The following is a 20,649-nucleotide window of genomic DNA, read 5'->3' as shown; positions in this document are numbered from 1 at the left end:
AGTCAGTAAAAGCAGGACCTGGAGCTGACTGTGGCTCAGATCATGAGCTCCTTCTTGCAAAATTTCAGCTTAAATTGAAGAACGTAGGGAAAACCACTAAACCATTCAGGTATGACCTAAATCCTATCCCTTATGAATACACAGTGGAGGTGAGGAATAGATTTCAGGGATTAGACCTGATAGACAGAGTGCCTGAGGAACTATGGACGGAGGTCCGTAACATTGTTCGGGAGGCAGCAACTCAATCCATCCCAAAGAAAAAGAAATGCAAGAAAGCAAAGTGGCTTTACAAGTAGCTGAGGAAAGAAGGGAAGTGAAAAGCAAGGGAGAAAGGGGAAGATATATCCAACTGAATGCAGATTTCCAGAGAATAGCAAGGAGAGACAAGAAGGCCTTCTTAAATGAACAATGCAAAGAAATGGAGGAAAACAACAGAATGGGAAAGATTAGAGATCTCTTCAAGAAAATCGGAGATCTCAAGGGAACGTTTTGTGCAAAGACGGGCATGATAAAGGACAAAGAAGGCAGGGACCTAACAGAAGCAGATGAGATGAAGAAGAGGTGGAAAGAATACATAGAAGAACTATACAGGAAAGATCTTAATGTCCCTGATAGCCATGATAGTGCGGTCACTGAACTTGAGCCGGACATCCTAGAGAGTGAAGTCAAGTGGGCCTTAGGAAGCATTACTAACAACAAAGCTGGCGGTGATGACAGTATTCCAGCTGAGCTATGTTAAATCCTAAAAGATGATGCTGTTAAAGTGCTGCACTCAATATGCCAACAAATTTGGAACACTCAACAGTGGCCACAAGACTGGAAAAGGTCAGTTTACATTTCAGTTCCAAAGAAGGGCAATGCCAAAGAGTGTTCAAACTACCGTACAATTGCACTCATTTCACATGCCAGCAAGGTTATGCTCAAAATCCTACAAGCTAGGCTTTATCAGTATGTGAACAGAGAACTACCGGAAGTACAAGCTGGGTTTCGAAGAGGCAGAGGAACTAGAGATCAAATCGCCAACATTCGCTGCATCATGGAGAAAGCAAGAGAATTCCAGAAAAACGTCTATTTCTGCTTCATTGACTACACTAAAGCCTTTGATTGTGTGGATCACAACAAACTCTGGCAAATTCTGAAAGAGATGGGAGTACCAGACCACCTTACCTGTCTCCTGAGAAACCTGTAAGAGGGTCAAGAAGCAACAGTAAGAACCCAAGATGGAACAACTGATTGGTTCAAAATTGGGAAAGGAGTACAACAAGGCTGTATATTGTCACCCTGCTTATTTAACTTATATGCAGAGTACATCATGAGAAACGCCAGGCTGGATGAATCAGAGGTCGGAATTAAGATTGCTGGGAGAATTATCAACAACCTCAGATACGCAGATATTTTGGCCACCTAATGTGAAGAGAAAAGTCACTGGAAAAGACCCTGATGCTGGGAAAGATTGAAGGCAAAAGGAGAAGGGAACGGCAGAGGATGAGATGGCTAGATAGCATCACCGATGCAATGAATATGAACTTGAGCACACTCTGGGAGAAAGCGGAGGACAGGAAGGCCTGGCGTGCAATGGTCCATGGGGTCACGATGAGTCGGACACGACTTAACGACTGAACAACAATGATTAATCAAATGGGATCTAAGACACTGAGGTGGACTGCCTCCTTTCCTCCCTAAATGGTTTCCCTGTTTTCGTCTTGAAAATAGTAATAGGGATGTGTGAATCTGCAAAACCTGAGCTTGTTCTCCAATATGCACCTCAATGCTCACTCCAACTCATGTATGTATCAGATTGCATGCTCTGTTTTTTTTCTTTTCACACAAAAAGATTGTGCATATTTCCGTGCACATTTTTTCAAATGTACTGTACATATTTTGCTCCCATTGATTAAAGTGTGTTTGTGTGCATTTTTCAATTGTACACATTTTTGAAATGTACACATTTTTCAAATGCAGTTGTGGTGTGAATCGCATCACAAGCTTGAAAGTGTAGGTACTTCGACTGCAGATTGTATTCAGGTTGACATTCAGTTCTGGATGTTGGAGGGGGGTGCAAGTTGGCTAAATTCTGGCAAAAAAACACACCAACTGAAACAAATTTCAAATACATCCCTAGAAGATAATCAAGACAAATGGTCCACAGTCAAATAGTACCGTAGATGAGTTAACTAATTTTCACTATTGAGTATATACACTGAGAACCTATGCTCTCTCACCTTTGAGATTGTGACCCTGTTCATACATTACCAGAGCAATGTGGTAATGATCTCACATTGTTCTGATAATGTTTCAAGGCCGAGATCACATGGGATGGGCAGATCATGCGGATATGACTCATGTAAGTCTTGGATTGGACACGGTTCAGGGATGAGGTACAGGTTGCTTGGACTTGAAGGAAGAAGAGGAACTGATGGGAATTGACGAGGGACAGTGAGATGTGCTTTTGTGAACATTGCTGTGAACGAAATGAAGCACTAGTACAAAAACAAGCAAACAACAATAAGGCAATATTATTCTCATAGCCAGATCCTTAAAGTGCTGTTCATGAATGGAGTTAGACTGGAAATGTTAGACAGTCTCGGTATTGTCCATAAAGTATGTCACATTTTTCAAGATCTTTCAAAAACCCCTTCCTGCTCTTGTCACACTTTGCCCCATTTAGCGTGCAATCCTTTGGCCATTAAGACAGCAGCTAGATGGCCATAGGAGTGCTCGGTTTTCAGGAACTGGCCTCAGAGCCCAGTGCCACTCCCCAAGGTTGGTTCCCAGAAAACTGCCTCCCCTCCTCCACCACCTCATAGGCGGCGCAGGCCATCCCTGAGCTCCACACTCAGGACAACGGTGCGGAGTGGGGCAAAAGGGGGCATTCCTGGGGAGGGGAGTGCAGAAGTGCCGGTACGACGCTTCCTATGGGCCGTCTGGCCTCCCTCGCCCCGATGTCCTGTGGCTAGACAGCTGAAATTGGCCATCTAGCCACAAATGCTCCACCTACCCTGTGTTGGATAGGTGGTTGCCCCCACAGGATTGCTCCCTTAAAGCAATAACCAGTTGTCACAACTACGCTTCCCTGCCCATCTGTTTCCTCTGTTCCTTGCAGTTGATGAGTGGCATACTTTCTGGCATGGCTCCCTTCAAAAGTGTATGTCAAATCTATTAGCATTTTGTTTGTACAACTGAGGAGAAGAAATCCTATCATATGACCAAATAATCTCTATATGTATATCTGTCAGTATCAAGTTCTGGATCATAAACTGCTGTAGCACTGCTTGCAATACTTTAAGGCCAGCTCTGCAGTAATGGATACATTTAAAAAAAATCTACTTACATACTTTCTTTGGACAGGACACAAACAAGAGTAATGATTTGACAAATGAGTGAAAATTCCCTCTCCTAATGCCTCTGTCCTTGAGATCCCAGCATATATGATACTGTGCCAGTTCAGGCACAGTAAGAGTGGAAACTGTAAAATGCCATCCAGTCCTCAGAGACTTGTATCTTTCAACACTCTGTTGCTCTAAGTTATTTATTCTTTTACTCCTAAATGACCTAGTGCCTTTGCCTCGAGTATACTTCCTAGGCAGGAGGCTCTAAATAATTATCACTGTGAGGAAGGAAGATTTTGTTTCTTTGTCACTTGAGCAAGCCACCCCAGCCATAAAAACATCTAATGCAAATCTGTTTCACTCCCTCCACCCCACCCACTCCAGCCTAGAAGCTTGCTGAGAAAATTGGTCCAGCTCTGCACGCTGGGAAAGTTTTGAAAAACTCATGGTCTAACCTCTTTGACTCCTAGCCAGTTCTGTCCTTAACGAAAGGTGCAGAACATTTGCTATTTTTAAATAAAGAGCAATTACACTCAAGTACACTGGAGACTTGCTGCATGAGGTATTTATTTGTTAATAGATGGAGGGAAAATCAATGTATGGAACGCTAAACATTTAAATGAAGTCTTGTCAATCATTCATTATTCTCTAAGGAGGCCTGTACAGAAACTTTATGTGCTACCTGTAGAAATGTCTGTACCCTTAGAACTTAGAAAGGGCACATGGTCAATATTTGAAAGACATGGAGCACATAACATCCAGAACTTCCCAATTATTTAGGCATTAACATATGTTCGGCTCAGTGGAGGCTGGTGGCCCTGACATCAGTGGGGCGGTGAGTCAGAACCAGTCAGAACTCTAAAGGACCTATCCTTTAAAGTTCTGACTAGTTCTGACTGAAACCTGGAGCAGATTCACACTCCACTGACATTGGAACCACCAGCCCCCACTGGTTAAGCTGCAATCCTTGCTAGGGAGTAAGTGCCACTGAACTCAGTGGGCCTCACTTCTGAGTGAAAACATTTTGGATGGCACTATCAATGGCCTTGGCGGCACCCCAATGCTCTTGCCCTGGCCTCCTCTAAAGGAGGCCAGCACAAGAGTGCTGTGGGTTGGCCACTCTGGGACCCGTGGCCTGCCCTTGACAGCTGGCACAGGGAGGAAGGGCCTCTGTGGGATCCCAGCACTCTCACTCTGGCCTACTCTGGGCAATGTGGAGGAGCGGCAGCATGGAGGAGCGGCAGTGTGGAGTCCTTGGTGGCAGCATGGACAGGAGGGGCAGCACGTGGGGCAGGCAAGGAGGCTTGCTGAGCTGGTCCTGGCTGCACAGCTGGGGGGTGGAGCTCATTGAGCTCCCCCTGCCCCAGATGGAGATGAGTTTGCTGTATATCCCTAGCAGCAAACTCATGGCCCTGTTCTGCTTCCACCGTTCTAAGTAGGGATGTCAGAGAATTCCGCCACAGATCTCGGTGAGGCCGAATGACAGTGCATTCAGCCCCCCGAACTCCGTGGTGGAATGGCCTGCCACCCCCCACCCCCCCGCAGATCCCTCCCCGGGACGAGACTTACCTGGGCTGGATCTTCCGGGCGGCGGCGGCTCCAGCGGCAGCTGGTCTTCCGACCAGCTGCCGCTGCCGCCATTTCTAGGCTTGTAAAAAAAAAAAAAAAGACGTGATAGGCTACGTAAAGATTTACATAGCCTATCATGGCTAGGTTTAAAAAACAAACAAACACATGGTTGGGTGGGTTTAAAAAAACAAACAAGCCCGCGTACACAAATGGTGGCGGCTATGGCTGTCGCCATTTGCGTTCCTTATTTTTGCCATCTTAATCTACATAAATATTTACATAGACTATGACGGTGAAAATAAAGGGGAACACCAATAGCGTAGCAGGAGCTATTTACGTCCCTTTTTGATTTGCTGTTTTAGCCTACGTAAATATTTACGTAGATTAAGATGGCAAAAATAAGGAATGCAAATGGCGGCGGCCATAGCCGCTGCCATTTGCGTATGCGGTTTTTTTTGTTTTTGTTTTATCCAGAGTCCTCCGCGGCCGGAAATCCGGCTGCAGACGGCTCTGGCCTGGCTGGGCCTGGCCGGCTGCTCCGCGGAGCTGCTGTGGAGCACAGCTGGCCGCGGAGGATTCCAGGGGGGGAGAAATGGAGCGCCTCCCCCCCTGGCAAGGATTCTGGGGGGGAGGGATGGAACGCCTCCCCCCCCACCATCAACATAATCCACAAAAGACAACTCGTACATCCCTAGTTCTAAGACCAGTGTAGTCACACCAACAGTCTGCCAATAAGCTATTTCCTAATTGTCCTTCCAGCAACAGTGCACTGAGGCCTGACAAACCAATGACATCTTCAACCCACATTGACACATCATGAGGGAGTAGGGAAGGAGGAGAAATTCATCCAGACTTTCTGTGTAACTGAAACTCAGTTATTCTTACAAAATGTGCTTTTCTACAAATTTTGCAATGGAATTCTCCACTAAAAAATAAAAAAAATAGTGAAAAGTGCAAATGAAAATGAAGATATTACTAAAATGCATTATATTAAGAAAATTCCTTGCAAAATATGTACATTACACAAAATGGCATATAAAAATGAACGTACTATGCACAAAAAATATGAGAAATATGCGCAACATTTATTTATTTATTTATCCATCCATCCATCCATCCATCTGGCTGGTCACAAATGTGAACAAATTTTCATGGTGACTTAAAAAAAAAAAAGTCTCAACTAACTGAACCTAAGATTAGAAAAAAAAATTCAAAGTTTGAAATGAAACTTAAGATGGGAAAAAATGAAAAACAGAGAAACCAAAACTGAGATATATATCCATCCCTTGCTGCAAGCCTTATAAAACCCAGCAAAGTGGCAGTGGTGGGAAGCATACCAACCTCTTTCCCCACCTATAGAATGTTCTTGGACGTCCTCCCCAAATCAACAATGACAGACCTCAGAAATCATCCTAGGGTGCAGCCAATTGTCAGGGTATGCAACATGTTATTGTCTATGAACTTGACAGCCAACTATTCATGCTTGTAGCTCCTTGTAGAGGTGTTCTCTTTTGAGGGTAGGCATGCCCAGACACTTAATAAAAAAGACTGGCTCCAATAATTTCAAGAAAATGAGAACGTTCCTATTGATTGGTATATGACGAGAATGTACAAAAACTCTGTTTTTAGGCAGTGCACTTTGACTCTCTCCTACATTGATAGCTAGCCCTGATGCTGTAAGAGGCATTTGAAAACAGTCACTTAATGCTTTCAACTCAAGGACAACCCCCCTCAAATAATAGTAATCAAAGCTGCCATTTTGTGCCCATTCAGGGATGAACTAAGCACTTGGTGGCAAACACGGGTCTGGGAACCTGGGCCACCACTTCTTTGCTGCATGAAAGGGATTTCCAGGGGTGATGTAGAAGGCAGGATGCGTACATACTAAACCTTTCCTCCACTTGCCACTTTCTGCCAACCCTGCCACTCTAGCCACATTTTCTCCAGACATGTTTTTTCTGTAGCAAGCAGGGGGAAACATGCTGGGGGCGGGGGGGGGGGAGTCAAAAGTGGGGGAAAGATTAAGCACCTCCTGCTGGTTGTTTCTTTCCTGCAAATTGCTCCTGAACCACTTTTCAGTGCACAACTGTAGTCCCAGCTTCCCAGTCCCAGGTTTGCCACCATATGTAGTTTGTCTCTGACATGCACCTAAGTCTTGCTGATTTGCCTGATGTGATTAGTTACATGCAGCCAGGTAATGTGTGCAAAATAAGAAAATGGTGACTGGAAGAAGGAAGTAATGGCAAGAGATGCTGCAGATAAACGTATCCCTGTGAATTCAAGTCCATTATTAAGACTAGAAAGCAGCCCTTTCAATATGACATTCCCCAATCTATCTTGATTATTCACAGCTCATCCGACATTTTTAGCAAAATCTTCCTGAAATTAAAATAACCTGTAATGACTATAGACCAAGCTTTTGTTGGGAAAAGATAAATCAGATCAAACCTTTACATACTCTGAGGGAACCTGGGGGGGTTGTCGTTGACATCAGTGAGGGTTATATTGACAGTGGTCGATCCTGACAGCCCTCCAACTTGCCCAGCCATATCTTTGGCTTGAATGACAACCGAATAATGTTCTCTGGCTTCCCTGTCCATGTTATGCAAGGCTGTCCTGATGACTCCTGTGATGTTAAAAGAAGCAGGGGGGGGGAGGAGAGAGAGAAAAGAAATATTACTCTTAGCTTCTTAAAAAAAAGGTTATGAAAAGGTAAGCCACCTACACGGTTTCTCTTGCCAACAGAATGAGACATAAAGCCAATTAACATCCAAAGCAAGCTATGCCTAGTTGAAATTCTGATTTCTATGGAACGGATTTTCAGCCTTTACTGTGCCGCATCTGTTTGGGGAGGATGGCTCATGTAAGGCATTATAAAGAAATGTCAAACACCACTGCACTGTTGTCTTCAAAGGAAATGGGGCAGCATGTGACAGATTGTCAGCTTGCTGGGGGATATGTAGAAATTAAAAACATGCCTGTTACAAGAATGTATAATATATTAATAAATGATTAACACAATCCATGCAAAGTAGATACGCTGCCAAAAATATATATTGTGTTATCACATATGATAATTGCTTAAGTAGCAATTTTATTGAATTATTAATGAATGTAATATCGTTTCTGATGTGTGTGGTCTAAAAAGATCTTATTTGGGCAATGTTAAAAAGTTTTGTTTTCCATCAATGATGTGGCTGCATTCTCATGAATGACTTAGCTAATGCAAAAGATTAATGTAGTTCAAACACATGATCTTATTAGGCAAGCTCAGATTCAGTTGGCTTCAGTGTAACATTACTTGATCTTCTGAAGAGCTTCATGGAATTCAAATATTTGCATTCTCTTTTACCAATGCAAAGGTTACATATGTTTTGGCTCTCATTAACTCAGGCTGCATTCATATTTACCTGGAAGACCCTGGTAGTTACTTACGAGCAGACATGCACAGGATCAAGCTTCCTTCCCTCTCTCAGTATAGGCTACAGTCTGTGGCATGACAGCTCCTGTTGTAGCGTTGCTCTGGGGGATTGTGGGAAATTAAAATGCACCTGACACAGCTCAGAGTGCTGCTGCCTGTTGCTACCCATCACCACTGTCAGGTGAGCCGCTCAGGGTCCACCAAGAGAGAAAGGGGCACAACAGAGTGCACTTTGCCCAGGGCCCACTTAAACTTAGAGCTGGCTCTGTGCGGATACAATGATGACACCAGGTTGGTGAAAGTATACACTGTCCCATATAATGGGTGTTTATCATATCCACAGTAGAAAGGAAAAGAGTTTCCGAAGATCCTCGGAGTTGTATTTCATAGGCTTCTCTCTTTACCCTATACCCTGAGCAACCAAAGAAAAGAAGTTTAGCACAAATGCCTTTTAAATATTATCTCAGATATTTGAGCTGAACATATATTGCACTGACTTGTTATATGTTTTAAGTGATGTCATGGACTACCTTGAGCAATAGTTGAAAGATAGAATAGAGTTTTAAATAAATAGAGTTGGATCTAGACAAAGCTAGTCATGATTAGGTCCCACTGAAATTATAGTAAACACAAGTTGTATTGATTTCAGCTGAAACTGAGCACCGCTAACTTAGTCTGAATCCAACCCACAATGTCTGCTGAGCCTGGCTGCTTACCCCTCCCTTTTGCAAAATGGAGTGGAATTAGCAGAGAGGGCAAGAGTGAACCCTATTTGAAGCCAGATCCAGAATTAAATGAGTCCGGCCCCAACTCAAAATGAGGAATGTTTTTTGAGCAGGGGGTGTTCGCATTTCAACCCACCTCAAACTTCATTACCTTCACTACTTAGAAGGGGTATTTTATCTGATGTGGCTTCTACTGTCCTTGTGACCCGAGAACTGTAAGGGTAGAATGAAGGCTAAAAAAAGGTTTGGAAGGGGTGGCCTCTCAATTTCACACACTGATTGAGCAACTATCCAACTCCTTGTTTATTTAAAATCTTTTAAATAAATAATGTGTTTCTCCCCCCTCTGAAGCCTACTTTTCCCAATAAATGTCTAGGATTGTCAGGAAAATGTGTAGGGTTGTCAGAGTCTTGGACAGTTTGGGTACCTTTTATAGTTTACAGCTGAGAGTGCTTGTTGGTCTGATGGACTTTATTTACTAACTCCCCCAAAGTCAATGGTACACCACCCCAGACAACACTTACGTTCTCTCATGAAGTAGTTCCTAGAGGCAGTTCAGTGCGTGACAAAGAGATGAAATGTTGGGAAGATGACAACAACAACAACAACAACTAAACCGTTACAAGTAGAAACTGACATGGAATTGTGAGGAGCAAATCAATTATGCCCTCTCCATCTCTGCCAGCACTTTGGCGGCAAAGGGAGCACTGCCCAGGGTGGGAACTAGCATCTGCCTGTGTCACCTCACTTATGGCACAATCCTATGCATGTTTAGACTGAAATAAGCTCTACAACTTCCAGCATCCCCCCAGCCAGACATGCTGTCAAGTCAGTAGCCTGGATAATTTACAAGTGCTCTCACTGTTTCAATACTGTGCCCAGTTCTCCAACCAATCCTGTTTGTAGCCCAGAAGAATGTAAGCCAGGAACAGGGTAAAACATATTATCTTGAGGATGTGATTTAATCATAACTTAATGGTAGTTCAGCAAAGCTGATATATATACACATATAGATATATAACCTTAGGTTAAAAGATGAGAATGAAGAGGATCTTTCAAATTCAAATTTCCTACTTTAAGTTGAAAGAACATAGCTATGGCTGAGGGACACTGCAGACCAGAATCTACACAGATACTCCACCCACAACATTTTTTCTCTTCTAAACGAGAGTATTTTTGATTAAAGACAGTATGGAACACTCCAGTGATGCTCAAATGAAACTCTGCCTTAACCTATAGAGAGGTCTTCTTCTTCATCATCTTGTGAAGGTAAGATTTTGGAAGTGAAAAGAGCATTTTTTTCAACCTCCCCTGCAAAGTTCAAAAATTACACACACTGCAATCTATATATGAATGGTTATGCTGCATAATCTCTTCAACGAAATAGTTCTGATAATATGATGAAAGGACTACTAACCAATTACATATTTTAGTTGTTCAATCTGCCATTTAGCCAATTAACTAATGTATTAAACTTAAAGAAATTTGCATGTAATTTATTTATTTATTTATTTATTATTTATTTATTTCATTTCTATACTGCCCAATAGCCGAAGCTCTCTGGGCGGTTCACAAATTGAAACCATAATAGATGCACCTTTTTGAGATACTGAAAAAAGCATAACAGGCTCCAATCCAACACCCATTTACCTTGGGGTAAACCCCACTGAATTCAATTGGACTGACTTCTGAGCAAAGATGTATGGGATTGCACTGTAAAGGTACCAATCATTAGATCAATGAACCAGAATACAAATAGTTTAAAACAACAACAAGACTTTAAAATATGGACATCCATCCTTGCCAAAAGATTAAATGGAATAATTGCTAATCATATATAAGAAGATCAAACAGGCTTTATTAAAAATCGTAAATTGTCAATGAATATAAAAAAAATTAGTAAACATAATACATCTTGATAATAAATCTAAACAACCATATGGACTAATTTTTTTAGATGCTGAAAAGGAATTTGACTGCCTAGAATGGAAGTTCTTGTCACAGATTTTGGATAAAATTGGTTTAGGCGGCCTATTTGCTGAATGGGTTAAAATGATCTATACAAACCCCAGTGCTAGTGTCTCTGTGAATGGTGTCAATTCAGACAAATTCTATCTGAGGAGGGGCACTAGACAAGGTTGCCATTTATCTCCTTTGTTATTTGCATTATCTATAGAGCCTCTTGCTCAAGCTATCAGAATGGAAAATATATTAAAGGGGGTAAAGATTGGTAGAGAAGAGTTCAAAATTAGTCTCTATGCTGACAATATCTTTATTTATATGATCCTATGAATACCTATAATAAACTTTTATTTTTGTTTCAGGAATATGGTCAAGTATCAGGATATAAAATTAATATTACAAAATCAGAGTGGATTGGATTCAATATGGATAATTCTACAAACACTAAGATTACCAAAGAATATAAAATTCCTTGGAAAGATACTCTAGTTAGATATTTAGGGGGACGGATTACACAAAATCTTGATAACAGAATATAATCATCGTAAGGTTATGCTTGAAGTAAAAGATGACTTGGCTAGCTGGAACCAGCTTCATATTTCATGGATGGGTAAGATATCTGCCTTAAAAATGATGGTACTTCAAAAAAAATATTTTTGTTCTTAAACATACCATTAAAGGTCCCACAAAAGATACTTGGAGACTGGCAAACAATGTTCTTAGATTTTGTTTGGAATGGGAAAAAAACAAGAGTAGGGAAAAAAAACTACCCTTTAATAAAACCAACAAAGAATGCCTTCCCATCCATAAAAATTATTATGTTGCGGCTATGCTTATTTGAAGACATGGTTTAATCCAGATAGAGCAACTTAATTAGAACAGTATAATGTTTCAACGAAGTTGAAAAATACTTTATGGTTCTGTAATAAATTTGAAAGAAATATATTAAGAATGAACCCATGTACCAAAACCCTGTTTAACAACTGGTTGAAACTTAAAAGAGTATTAAGTCTGGGTTTATCTCCATTAATAGCTATTACATATAATGACAAGATGACAGGTGAAATGCAATTAGGCAATCTATCTTTATAGTACAATCATGGGCTAATAGAAATAACCACACTTATAGATAAGGTAACATTTAAATCATATGAACAAATATGGAATGAAATGCAAAACTCCCAACCTTTATTTTTCAGTATCTACAGCTTAGAAGTATAGCCTTAAGATTACTAAGGAAATCTGGACCTCTTCAGGAAAAAAACACCTTTGAAAATGTGATGATACAAAATCAGGAAAACGTATTAAGTAAGCTTTATAAAGTTTTCTTAGATTTAGATCTTACCATTAATAATTATCAGAAAAGCTGGGAAAGAGAACTAACTTGTCTGATTCCAGTAGGTACCTGGACTTGGATCTGGAATAATATACCACAGCAGACTATTAGCACAAACCTGAAATAATGTTTTTTCAAATTTATATTCTGCTGGTATTTAATGCCTGTAAGGCTTAACCGCAGGTGCTGGAGATGTAAAATGCCTAATGCAGATATGGCCCATGTTTTTTGGTTTTGCCCAGTCATTAAGGGCTATTGGCTAAAGATAATAGATGAAATTGAGATTGTATCAGGATATAGACTACCTTTGGATCATATATATATATATATATATATATATATATATATATATATAGGTTATGTCAAGGAAGTTGTTCTATCTGATGACATAGAGACAATAGTGCATTTATTAACAGCCGCCAGAATGCTGATATCGGCATAGTGGAAAAAACCGATAGCCTCTACAGTTGATGACTGGATTATTAAAGTATGGGAAATAATATATATGGTTAAGTTAACTAATATAGTAAGGGTTAGAGAGGGAAGACAGCAAAATGATAGATTTATAGAAAAGTGGTCATTATTTGTAATGTATTGGTGTAATAAGAATCAAGAGAATGTACAGCCTTTTGAGTTATTGGGAACTTTGTGATATTTGCTGGTTTTGTTGATAAATTTGATTATATTCTATATTGTTTGAACTGTTGATAATAATACATAAATAAACCACCACCAACAACAACAAAAAGGTGTACAATAAACTTGCCATTCCAGTGACGTTAATTTGATTTCAGGGCAGCTTGGCCCCTAGCAATTTATTAACTGAAGCTTTGGTTGACTAATCTAAGTACCATTTTCTTGGTGGAAAGGCAGAGTATAAACTGAATAAATAAAATTAATCCAATTAAATTTTACAGTCCTATCAAAAATACAAAATTCTAATTGCAATTTTTGGTACAATGTAATAATTTGTAAGAACAAATGTGCAAGAACAGTCTTGGGAGATAAGCATCTGCCCCCATGCATTGATTTATAGAACAGTGTGTTACCTAAGGCTAGAACTATCTGAATTAGCCTTCTGTAACATGAGTCCCTGCAGCATGGTCAGGGATGATGGGAGTTGTAGGCCAAAACATCTGGGGGGACCCATGTTGGGGGAGGCTGGTCTACTATACGATAAGAAAGCATTATATGGTCACTTCTTAATCTTAGGTTTATGGAGTGAACAATCCTACGGCCACTAGTCAGTGGCTAGATGGCCATAGGATATGTGGGTTTCCAGGAACCAACCTCAGAGCCTGCCCTCCAAAGTCAGTTCCCGGAGAACCAAATTCCACCCCCCCACACATACACAAATTGGCTTGCAGGCAGCTCTGAATGGCCCCGCGCTTGGAAGAGGAGTGCAGAGTGGTGAAAACAGGGTGTTCTGGGATGGGGAAGGCAGAAATGCCGGTATGACACATCCTATGCCCAAGCCCCCACAAGCTCGGTGAGCCACCTGTAGTCACCCTGGGTCCCATCCACAAGCATCCACCATTTTGCCGAGGTTTTTTTTAATGAAAAAAGAGCTAATTAAAAATATGCATATTTAAATATGTGTTCATTTGGTCTGGGGAAGCTTGATCTATGCATTATTACAGGTATAATGGCCCTAAGCTCAGGGATCATTGATTGGCCTCAATCTAGCTGGCTATGCACAGCAGGAGAAAAACACTGTTTTAAAAACGGTATCATTAGGATCATCCAGATAATATCTGAAAGTATTGGCCATTCAATGATCTGGGGATGCTTCAGAATTGGACCATTGGACCAAATTTCCCACCAAGGGGATTAGTACAATTTCATAGACTCCTAGGGTTGGAAGGGGCCTACAGGACCATCGAGTCCAACCCCATGCTCAATGCAGGAAGCCTGATTCCCAGGCGGTCTCGCATCCAAGTACTAACCAGGGCTGACCCTGCTTAGCTTCCAACCCTTGTGGATTCATTGGCTGAGTGGTGGCATGGTAATCCAGCAGGCATTAGCATATTTCTATAGTGACAGGGAGCAACTCGTTTTAATCTAGTCAATGTAGGACGCATGAACACACTGTGACTCTGGTGCCTCTCTGTGACTGTCCAGAGACATACTGAAGTTGTTCTTGGCAGCTTTCCTAAATACAGTGCACAGTACATATGTTCAGAGAGTCTGACGTTCGTCTGTAACAGGGGGAACAGGAAACTCACACGTTTAGAGCCATTCTCTAATGTCCAGAGGGGTTTATTTTGTACAGAGGAGCATTCCATCACAAGAACTCCCATCTGTAGTCTGAAGTGGTAAAACCCAAACACAGGATCACCACCTCAGTGAGACCTAGGCACACCCTGGAGCCTATAAGTGAACTGACTGAGTTGGAGCATTAGTTTTGGAACATTTGTACATGTCCCCATAGTAAGAACATTTTACAAAACAATGTTAAGCAAAGTTGGAATAATATTGTAAAGGTTTATCATTGGCTCCCAAACCTGCTTTAACAGTGGTTTAGGTACTCAGATGTAATGCATCACCATGATACAGGAAAATAAGACTTAGTTAAAATTAATTCATTTAGAAAAAGTTAGCTTTTCAAGCTCCTGATGCTTTGATATTTTTCAATGTTATGATTTTAAACGTTTGATAGCTGAAAGATGTTCTCATAAACTTCTTTTAAAATGCACATTTTTCATGACACTATCAATACCCTTGTTTTGCAAAAATGACTATACTGTTGACATTTTACTGAATTTTATATAGTGAAATTTTTGCCACTTGTTTAATTAACAAACCAACATTATAAAAAGCCAGGAAATGCTAAATAATTACATAAATCTTATTACCAATTATGTTCAGCTGGAAAGACAGTCTGTACTATTTAGTGTTTTCTTCACTTTTGAATTTGAAATCTTAGCTATGTTTGAAGCTATTGTCACATTGATTTCTAGTGCATTCCATAACAAGACTTGGGGGGGGGGTGTGTTAAAAGATCTTTAATACAGGGAATCCTCCAAAAGTAAAATTCTCTTTAGATGTCAGACATCATGTGCTAAAACACTTATGGGTCCTCCAGGAAATGCTCCTTTATTTTCATTTAATGTGGATCTCTTTCTGTGATATGGGAATCCACACTCATCTCCTTTGTCGCTTTTAGAGGTTCTCTTTCAAAAGTAGGGCACATCTTCAAGCAAAATTTCTGCATGTATTATAGAGCTCAGGAAATCAGTGCAGTGGGAAAATAGCAAAAATAAATTGTCAATTTATCAGTACCCCTCAAGGCCTTTAACTAGATATACCAAGCCTTTAAGAACAAGGTTAGGATTTATACTGATGTAGTTTTCAATTAAACCTCAATCTTCTAAAATGATTAACGTATTTAGATGTAAAGATATTGCAAGGTGAAATCTTGGTCTATGCCATTAGTAGCATTGACACCAGCCTAAAACCTCTACCACGATTTCTCACTAATCCAGTATTGACTTCTTGGGCATCCATTGAACACTGTCAAATGGATAGTGCTATATAAGGTTCATATCTTCACCTCAAATTATGCCAGTGTTTAAATACTTCTATGTATTCAACGTATTACTTCCCATGGAATTGTTTAGGGATGCAAGCATAGTGTTTATACTGTATTCCTTGATTTAGGCATCAATCCTTATCTGGATTTACAGAAACCTGGTGGAGTGGAGAAAACCAGTGGGATATGGCCATCTCGGGATATGAACTCTATAGGAAGGACAGGGAAGGGCGTAGTGGGGGAGGTGTTGCCCTGTACATCAAAGAGGGCATAGTGTCGAGTGGACTAGAACACCGAAAAGGGGTAGGCAATTCCACAGAAGCACAGTGGGTGTTGATACCAGGTTCCAAAACTAATTTAGTGCTAGGAACATGCTGTTGTCCCCTAGACCAGAATGCTCAGAGTGACCTTGAGATGGGAAATGAAATCAGGGAGGCCTCTAAACAAGGACGTGTTGTAATAATGGGTGACTTCAATTACCCCCACATTGATTGGATAAATGCATTTTCCAGCTATGACAAAGAGGTTAAATTTCTTGATGCCCTAAACGATTGGGCCCTAGAACAGTTGGTCATGGAACCAACCAGAGGGGAGGTGACCCTGGATGTAATCCTAAATGGTGTCACCCAGAATGTAGTACGAGCTGTAAATGTTGTTGAACCAAATGGAAACAGTGACCACAGTGCTATCAGCCAGATAGATAGATAGATAGATAGATGGATGGATGGATGGATGGATGGACGGACGGACGGACGGACACAGACACGTATATTTAAGTGGAAAACTGCCCAGGAAGTCCAACACAGTGACATTTGACTTAAAAAGAGGAAACTTCTCTAAAATGAGGGAATTGGTGAAAATGAAGTTAAAAGGGGGAGTCAAGAGGATTAAATCCCTTCAAAATGCTTGGAGATTACTCAAAACAACAATAATAGAAACCCAGCTAAAGTGTATGCCATAGGTTAGGAAAGGTAGCACCAAGTCCAAGAAGTCCCCAGCATGGTTAACAAGCAGTGTTAAGGGAGCTATTAAAGAAATGAGAGCTTCCTTCAGAAAATGGAAGTCCTGCCCAAGTGAGGAAAACAAAAGGGAACACAAGCTTGCACTAAGGTGATGCAAGCAGGCAATAAGAGATGCAAAAAAGCATTTTGAGGAGCATATCGCTAACAACATCAAGGCCAACAATAAAGAATTCTTTAAATATATCAAAAGCAGAAAACCAGGTAGGGAGGCAGTTGGACCATTGGATGACAATGGAGTTAAAGGAGTACTGAAGGAGGACAAGAAGACTGCAGAGAAGCTGAATGAATTCTTTTCAGCCATCTTCACTACAGAAGATGTAGGACAGATAGCTGTGCCTGAACTGATGTTTTCAGGAAGGGAGTCTGAGGAACTGAGGCAAACAATGGTGACAAAGATGAAGTGCTCAACCTTATTGATATGTTGAAAGCAAATCAATCACCAGGCCCAGATGGTATCCATCCTAGAGTTCTAAAAAAACCTCAAATATGAAATTGCTGATCTTCTAATCAAAATATGCAACATGTCCCTAAGATCAGCCTCTATACCAGAGAACTAGAAGATGGCTAATGCAACATCAATTTTCAAAAAGGGATCCGGGGGATTCGGGAAATTACAGGCCAGTTAGCTTAATGTCTGATCCAGGTAAATTGGTTTAAGGCATTATTAAAGATAAAATTAGTAAGCATATAGAAGGACAAGCCTTGCTGAAAAAGAATGAACACGGCTTCCACAAAGGTAAGTCCTATCTCACTTACCTTTTAGAATTCTTTGAGAGCGTCCATAAACATATAGAAAGAGGTGATCTGGTAGAAATTGTTTATCTGGACTTCCAAAAGGCTTTCAACAAAGTCCCTCACCAAAGACTCTTATGCAAACTTAGCAGTCATGGAATAAGAAGACAGGTCTTCTTATGAATCATTAATTGGTTAAAGAATGGAAAGCAGAGAGTAGGAAGAAATGGTAAATTCTCCCAATGGAGGTAAGTAAATAGTGGGGTCCCACAGGGATCTGTATTAGGACCAATGCTTTTCAACCTGTTCCTAAATGATCTAGAATTAGGAGTGAGCAGTTAAGTGGCCAAGTTTGCAGATGAGACCAAATTATTTAGGGTGGCTAAAACAAAAAGGGATTGTGAAGAGCTCCAAAAAGATCTCTCCAAACTAGGAGAATGGGCATCTAAATGGCAAATGCTGTTCATTGTAAGCAAATGTAAAGTGATGCACGTTGGAGCAAAAAATCCCAACTTCAAGCATAGCCTGATGGGATCTGAGCTAGTGGTAACCGACCAGGAAAGAGATCTTAGGGTTGTGGTGGACAGAGCGATGAAGATGTCAACCCAGTGTGTGGCCACTGTAAAAAAGGCAAACTCCATGCTAGGCATAATTAGAAAAGGAACTGAGAATAAAACTGTCAATATCATACTGCCCCTATACAAATCTATGGTGTGACCACACTTGGAATACTGTCTACAGTTCTGGTCACCACACCTAAAAAAGAGAGAAAAAAATATTGTACAGCTGGAAAAAGTGCAGAAAAGGGCAACTAAAATGATCAAGGGGCTGGAGCATCTCCCCTATGAGGGAAGGTTACAACAGCTGGGATTGTTTAGCTTGGAAAAAAAGAGGGTAAGGGGAGACATGACAGAGGTGTAAGAAATTATGCATGATGTGGAGAATGTGGATAGGGAGACATTTTTTCTCCCTCTCTCACAATACTAGAACCTGGGGTCATCCCATGAAGCTGATTGGTGGGAGACTCAGGACAGATAAAAAGAAGTACTTCTTCACACAGCACATAGTTAAACTATGGAATTCACTACCACAGGAAGTAGTGATGGCCACCAATTTGGATGGCTTTAAAAGGGGGTTGGACAAATTCCTGGAAGAAAAGGCTCAGTGGCCACTAGTCTTGATGGTTATGTGCTACCTCCAGTACCAGAGGTAGTGAGCCTATGTACACTAGTTGCTGGGGAACATGGGTGGGACATGCTGTTGCTCTCATGACCTGCCCATGGGTTCCTGGTCAACAGCTGGTTGGCCACTGCATGAACAGAATTCTGGACAAGATGGACCCTTGGTCTGATCCAGCATGGCTCTTCTTATGTTCTTATCTGGAATTAAGTCCCATTGAACTCAACAGGAATTAATTCTAAGACATTCAGAGGATTGCACTGTTAAACAATTTCCCTGAGTACATTGATTAACTGCAGAGTACTCCATCTTAGGTTGAAGGCAACCTGGGAAGAAGAATTAAGGGGTGGTTTGCATGACGTGACCAGAGACATAAACTCACCAATCTCTGTTGGGTTTCTAAACCATCAATCTTAGTACATAACACTAGAACATGAAGGACTGGCTTACATGTGCATGTTTATCACTTAATGTGCTGACATAGATCAGCAACATGAGTTACCAAGTGCTGAATAACCCTGAGATTTGAAATCAAGTAATCCATATGCATGTATGAAACAGTTTATGGTAAAGGGACTAAAGGGCACTTCATTCCTTATTCATACCAAGAGGGGAACACCACACTGGGGAAAAAAAGTATGTGTGTGTAGGTGGGTATAGCAAAAGCATGATGTAGACTCACTGGATTCACTGCATGGGTCAACCCAATAGCACTGAATATTTCTATGTCAGCATCAGCCACCACCAGAGATGTGCAAGATGGCCAAAAAGCCATCCCAAGCAACTGAACTGACTGACACTGTATCCTCAAACGCATGGAGCACTACCATGAGGAAGAACATTTAAGCATGTAAGAACTTCAGCCTTTCCTTGTGATTTTCCCCATCATGTAGTACGCAGAGTTATACTGCTGCTCAAGATGAAGGTTCCATCTTGTTATTGTGTCCAATGGCCACCGATTCAGCTATCTTCTATGAGCTCAGTTCATTGTAAAAGCTAGTGACTATCACTATATCTTGTGGCAGTGAATTCCATGTCAGTTATCACTAAGTATCTTTTAATATACCACTCTTCTGATCTTTGTTGGTGGTCCAGGCAAAATAAACATTCTGGTACTGTTTTGGCGGTGCGGCCTTTGCTAATCTTAAGGTTCCAGGAAATACCTGATTTTGCCAGGCTCTGGAGCCCCCAGTTCTGCTTTTCAGAATGCATACAACATGGATTATTTTAGATGTTGAAAGAGGAGAACTATGTGAACAAAGTGCTTCACATCAGAGGTGCCTGCATGATTCTGTGAAAAACTTAATGAAAACATTAAGTCCCGCACTATAAAAGAAACAGCAAAACTAAAGTAAAACACATAAACTCCAGAGGGGCAACCATCCTTGGAAGTAACTCCTTGCAGGGGTTTATGGTCATTCCCTCCCCTGATAAATTTTATTCTTCTTACTGAAACACTTCTTACCAATCTCAAATTTCACTCATATTTTGCCTCTGTATTTGCCTTGAAATTGTACTTCAGGAAAAATTTGCCCTTCAGGCAAATGCAGTTCCTTCCCAAGCCTTCATGTGCAACAAACTTAGACCTCTACTAGCAGACCTTTTCTGGCACTACGGTTCTTCTTCCAGTGATGGGTTTGAAACTTAAAAAGATAGGGAGGTCACAAAACCCATCTCACATGAAATACTTCTTTAACTTTTTGCATGAACATTTCCTAACCAAGTTAGAAGTAGCTCAAACTTTTATTAAAGCCATTTCAGCAAATAGCACAATATACCACATTTCAACAACAACAACAACAACAACAACAACAGCTTCACTACTATAGCTGATGATTTACT

General features: G+C 40.9%; 1 protein-coding gene across 1 annotated transcript in view; it reads right to left on the bottom strand.

Moving 5' to 3' along the window:
- CDH18 (cadherin 18) overlaps positions 1-20,649 on the bottom strand; it is a 401,711-nt gene that overhangs the window by 105,553 nt on the left and 275,509 nt on the right. The window contains exon 6 of the mRNA XM_084850558.1: positions 7,357-7,524. Coding sequence (XP_084706684.1) covers positions 7,357-7,524 — 168 coding nt within the window. The remainder of the gene's footprint in view (positions 1-7,356; positions 7,525-20,649) is intronic.

The sequence above is a fragment of the Heloderma suspectum genome, chromosome 4, assembly GCF_057233095.1.
Source record: "Heloderma suspectum isolate Gila_16-S chromosome 4, 16-S_ref, whole genome shotgun sequence".
NCBI lineage: Eukaryota > Metazoa > Chordata > Lepidosauria > Squamata > Helodermatidae > Heloderma > Heloderma suspectum.
This window is presented reverse-complemented; position numbering and strand designations above follow the sequence as displayed.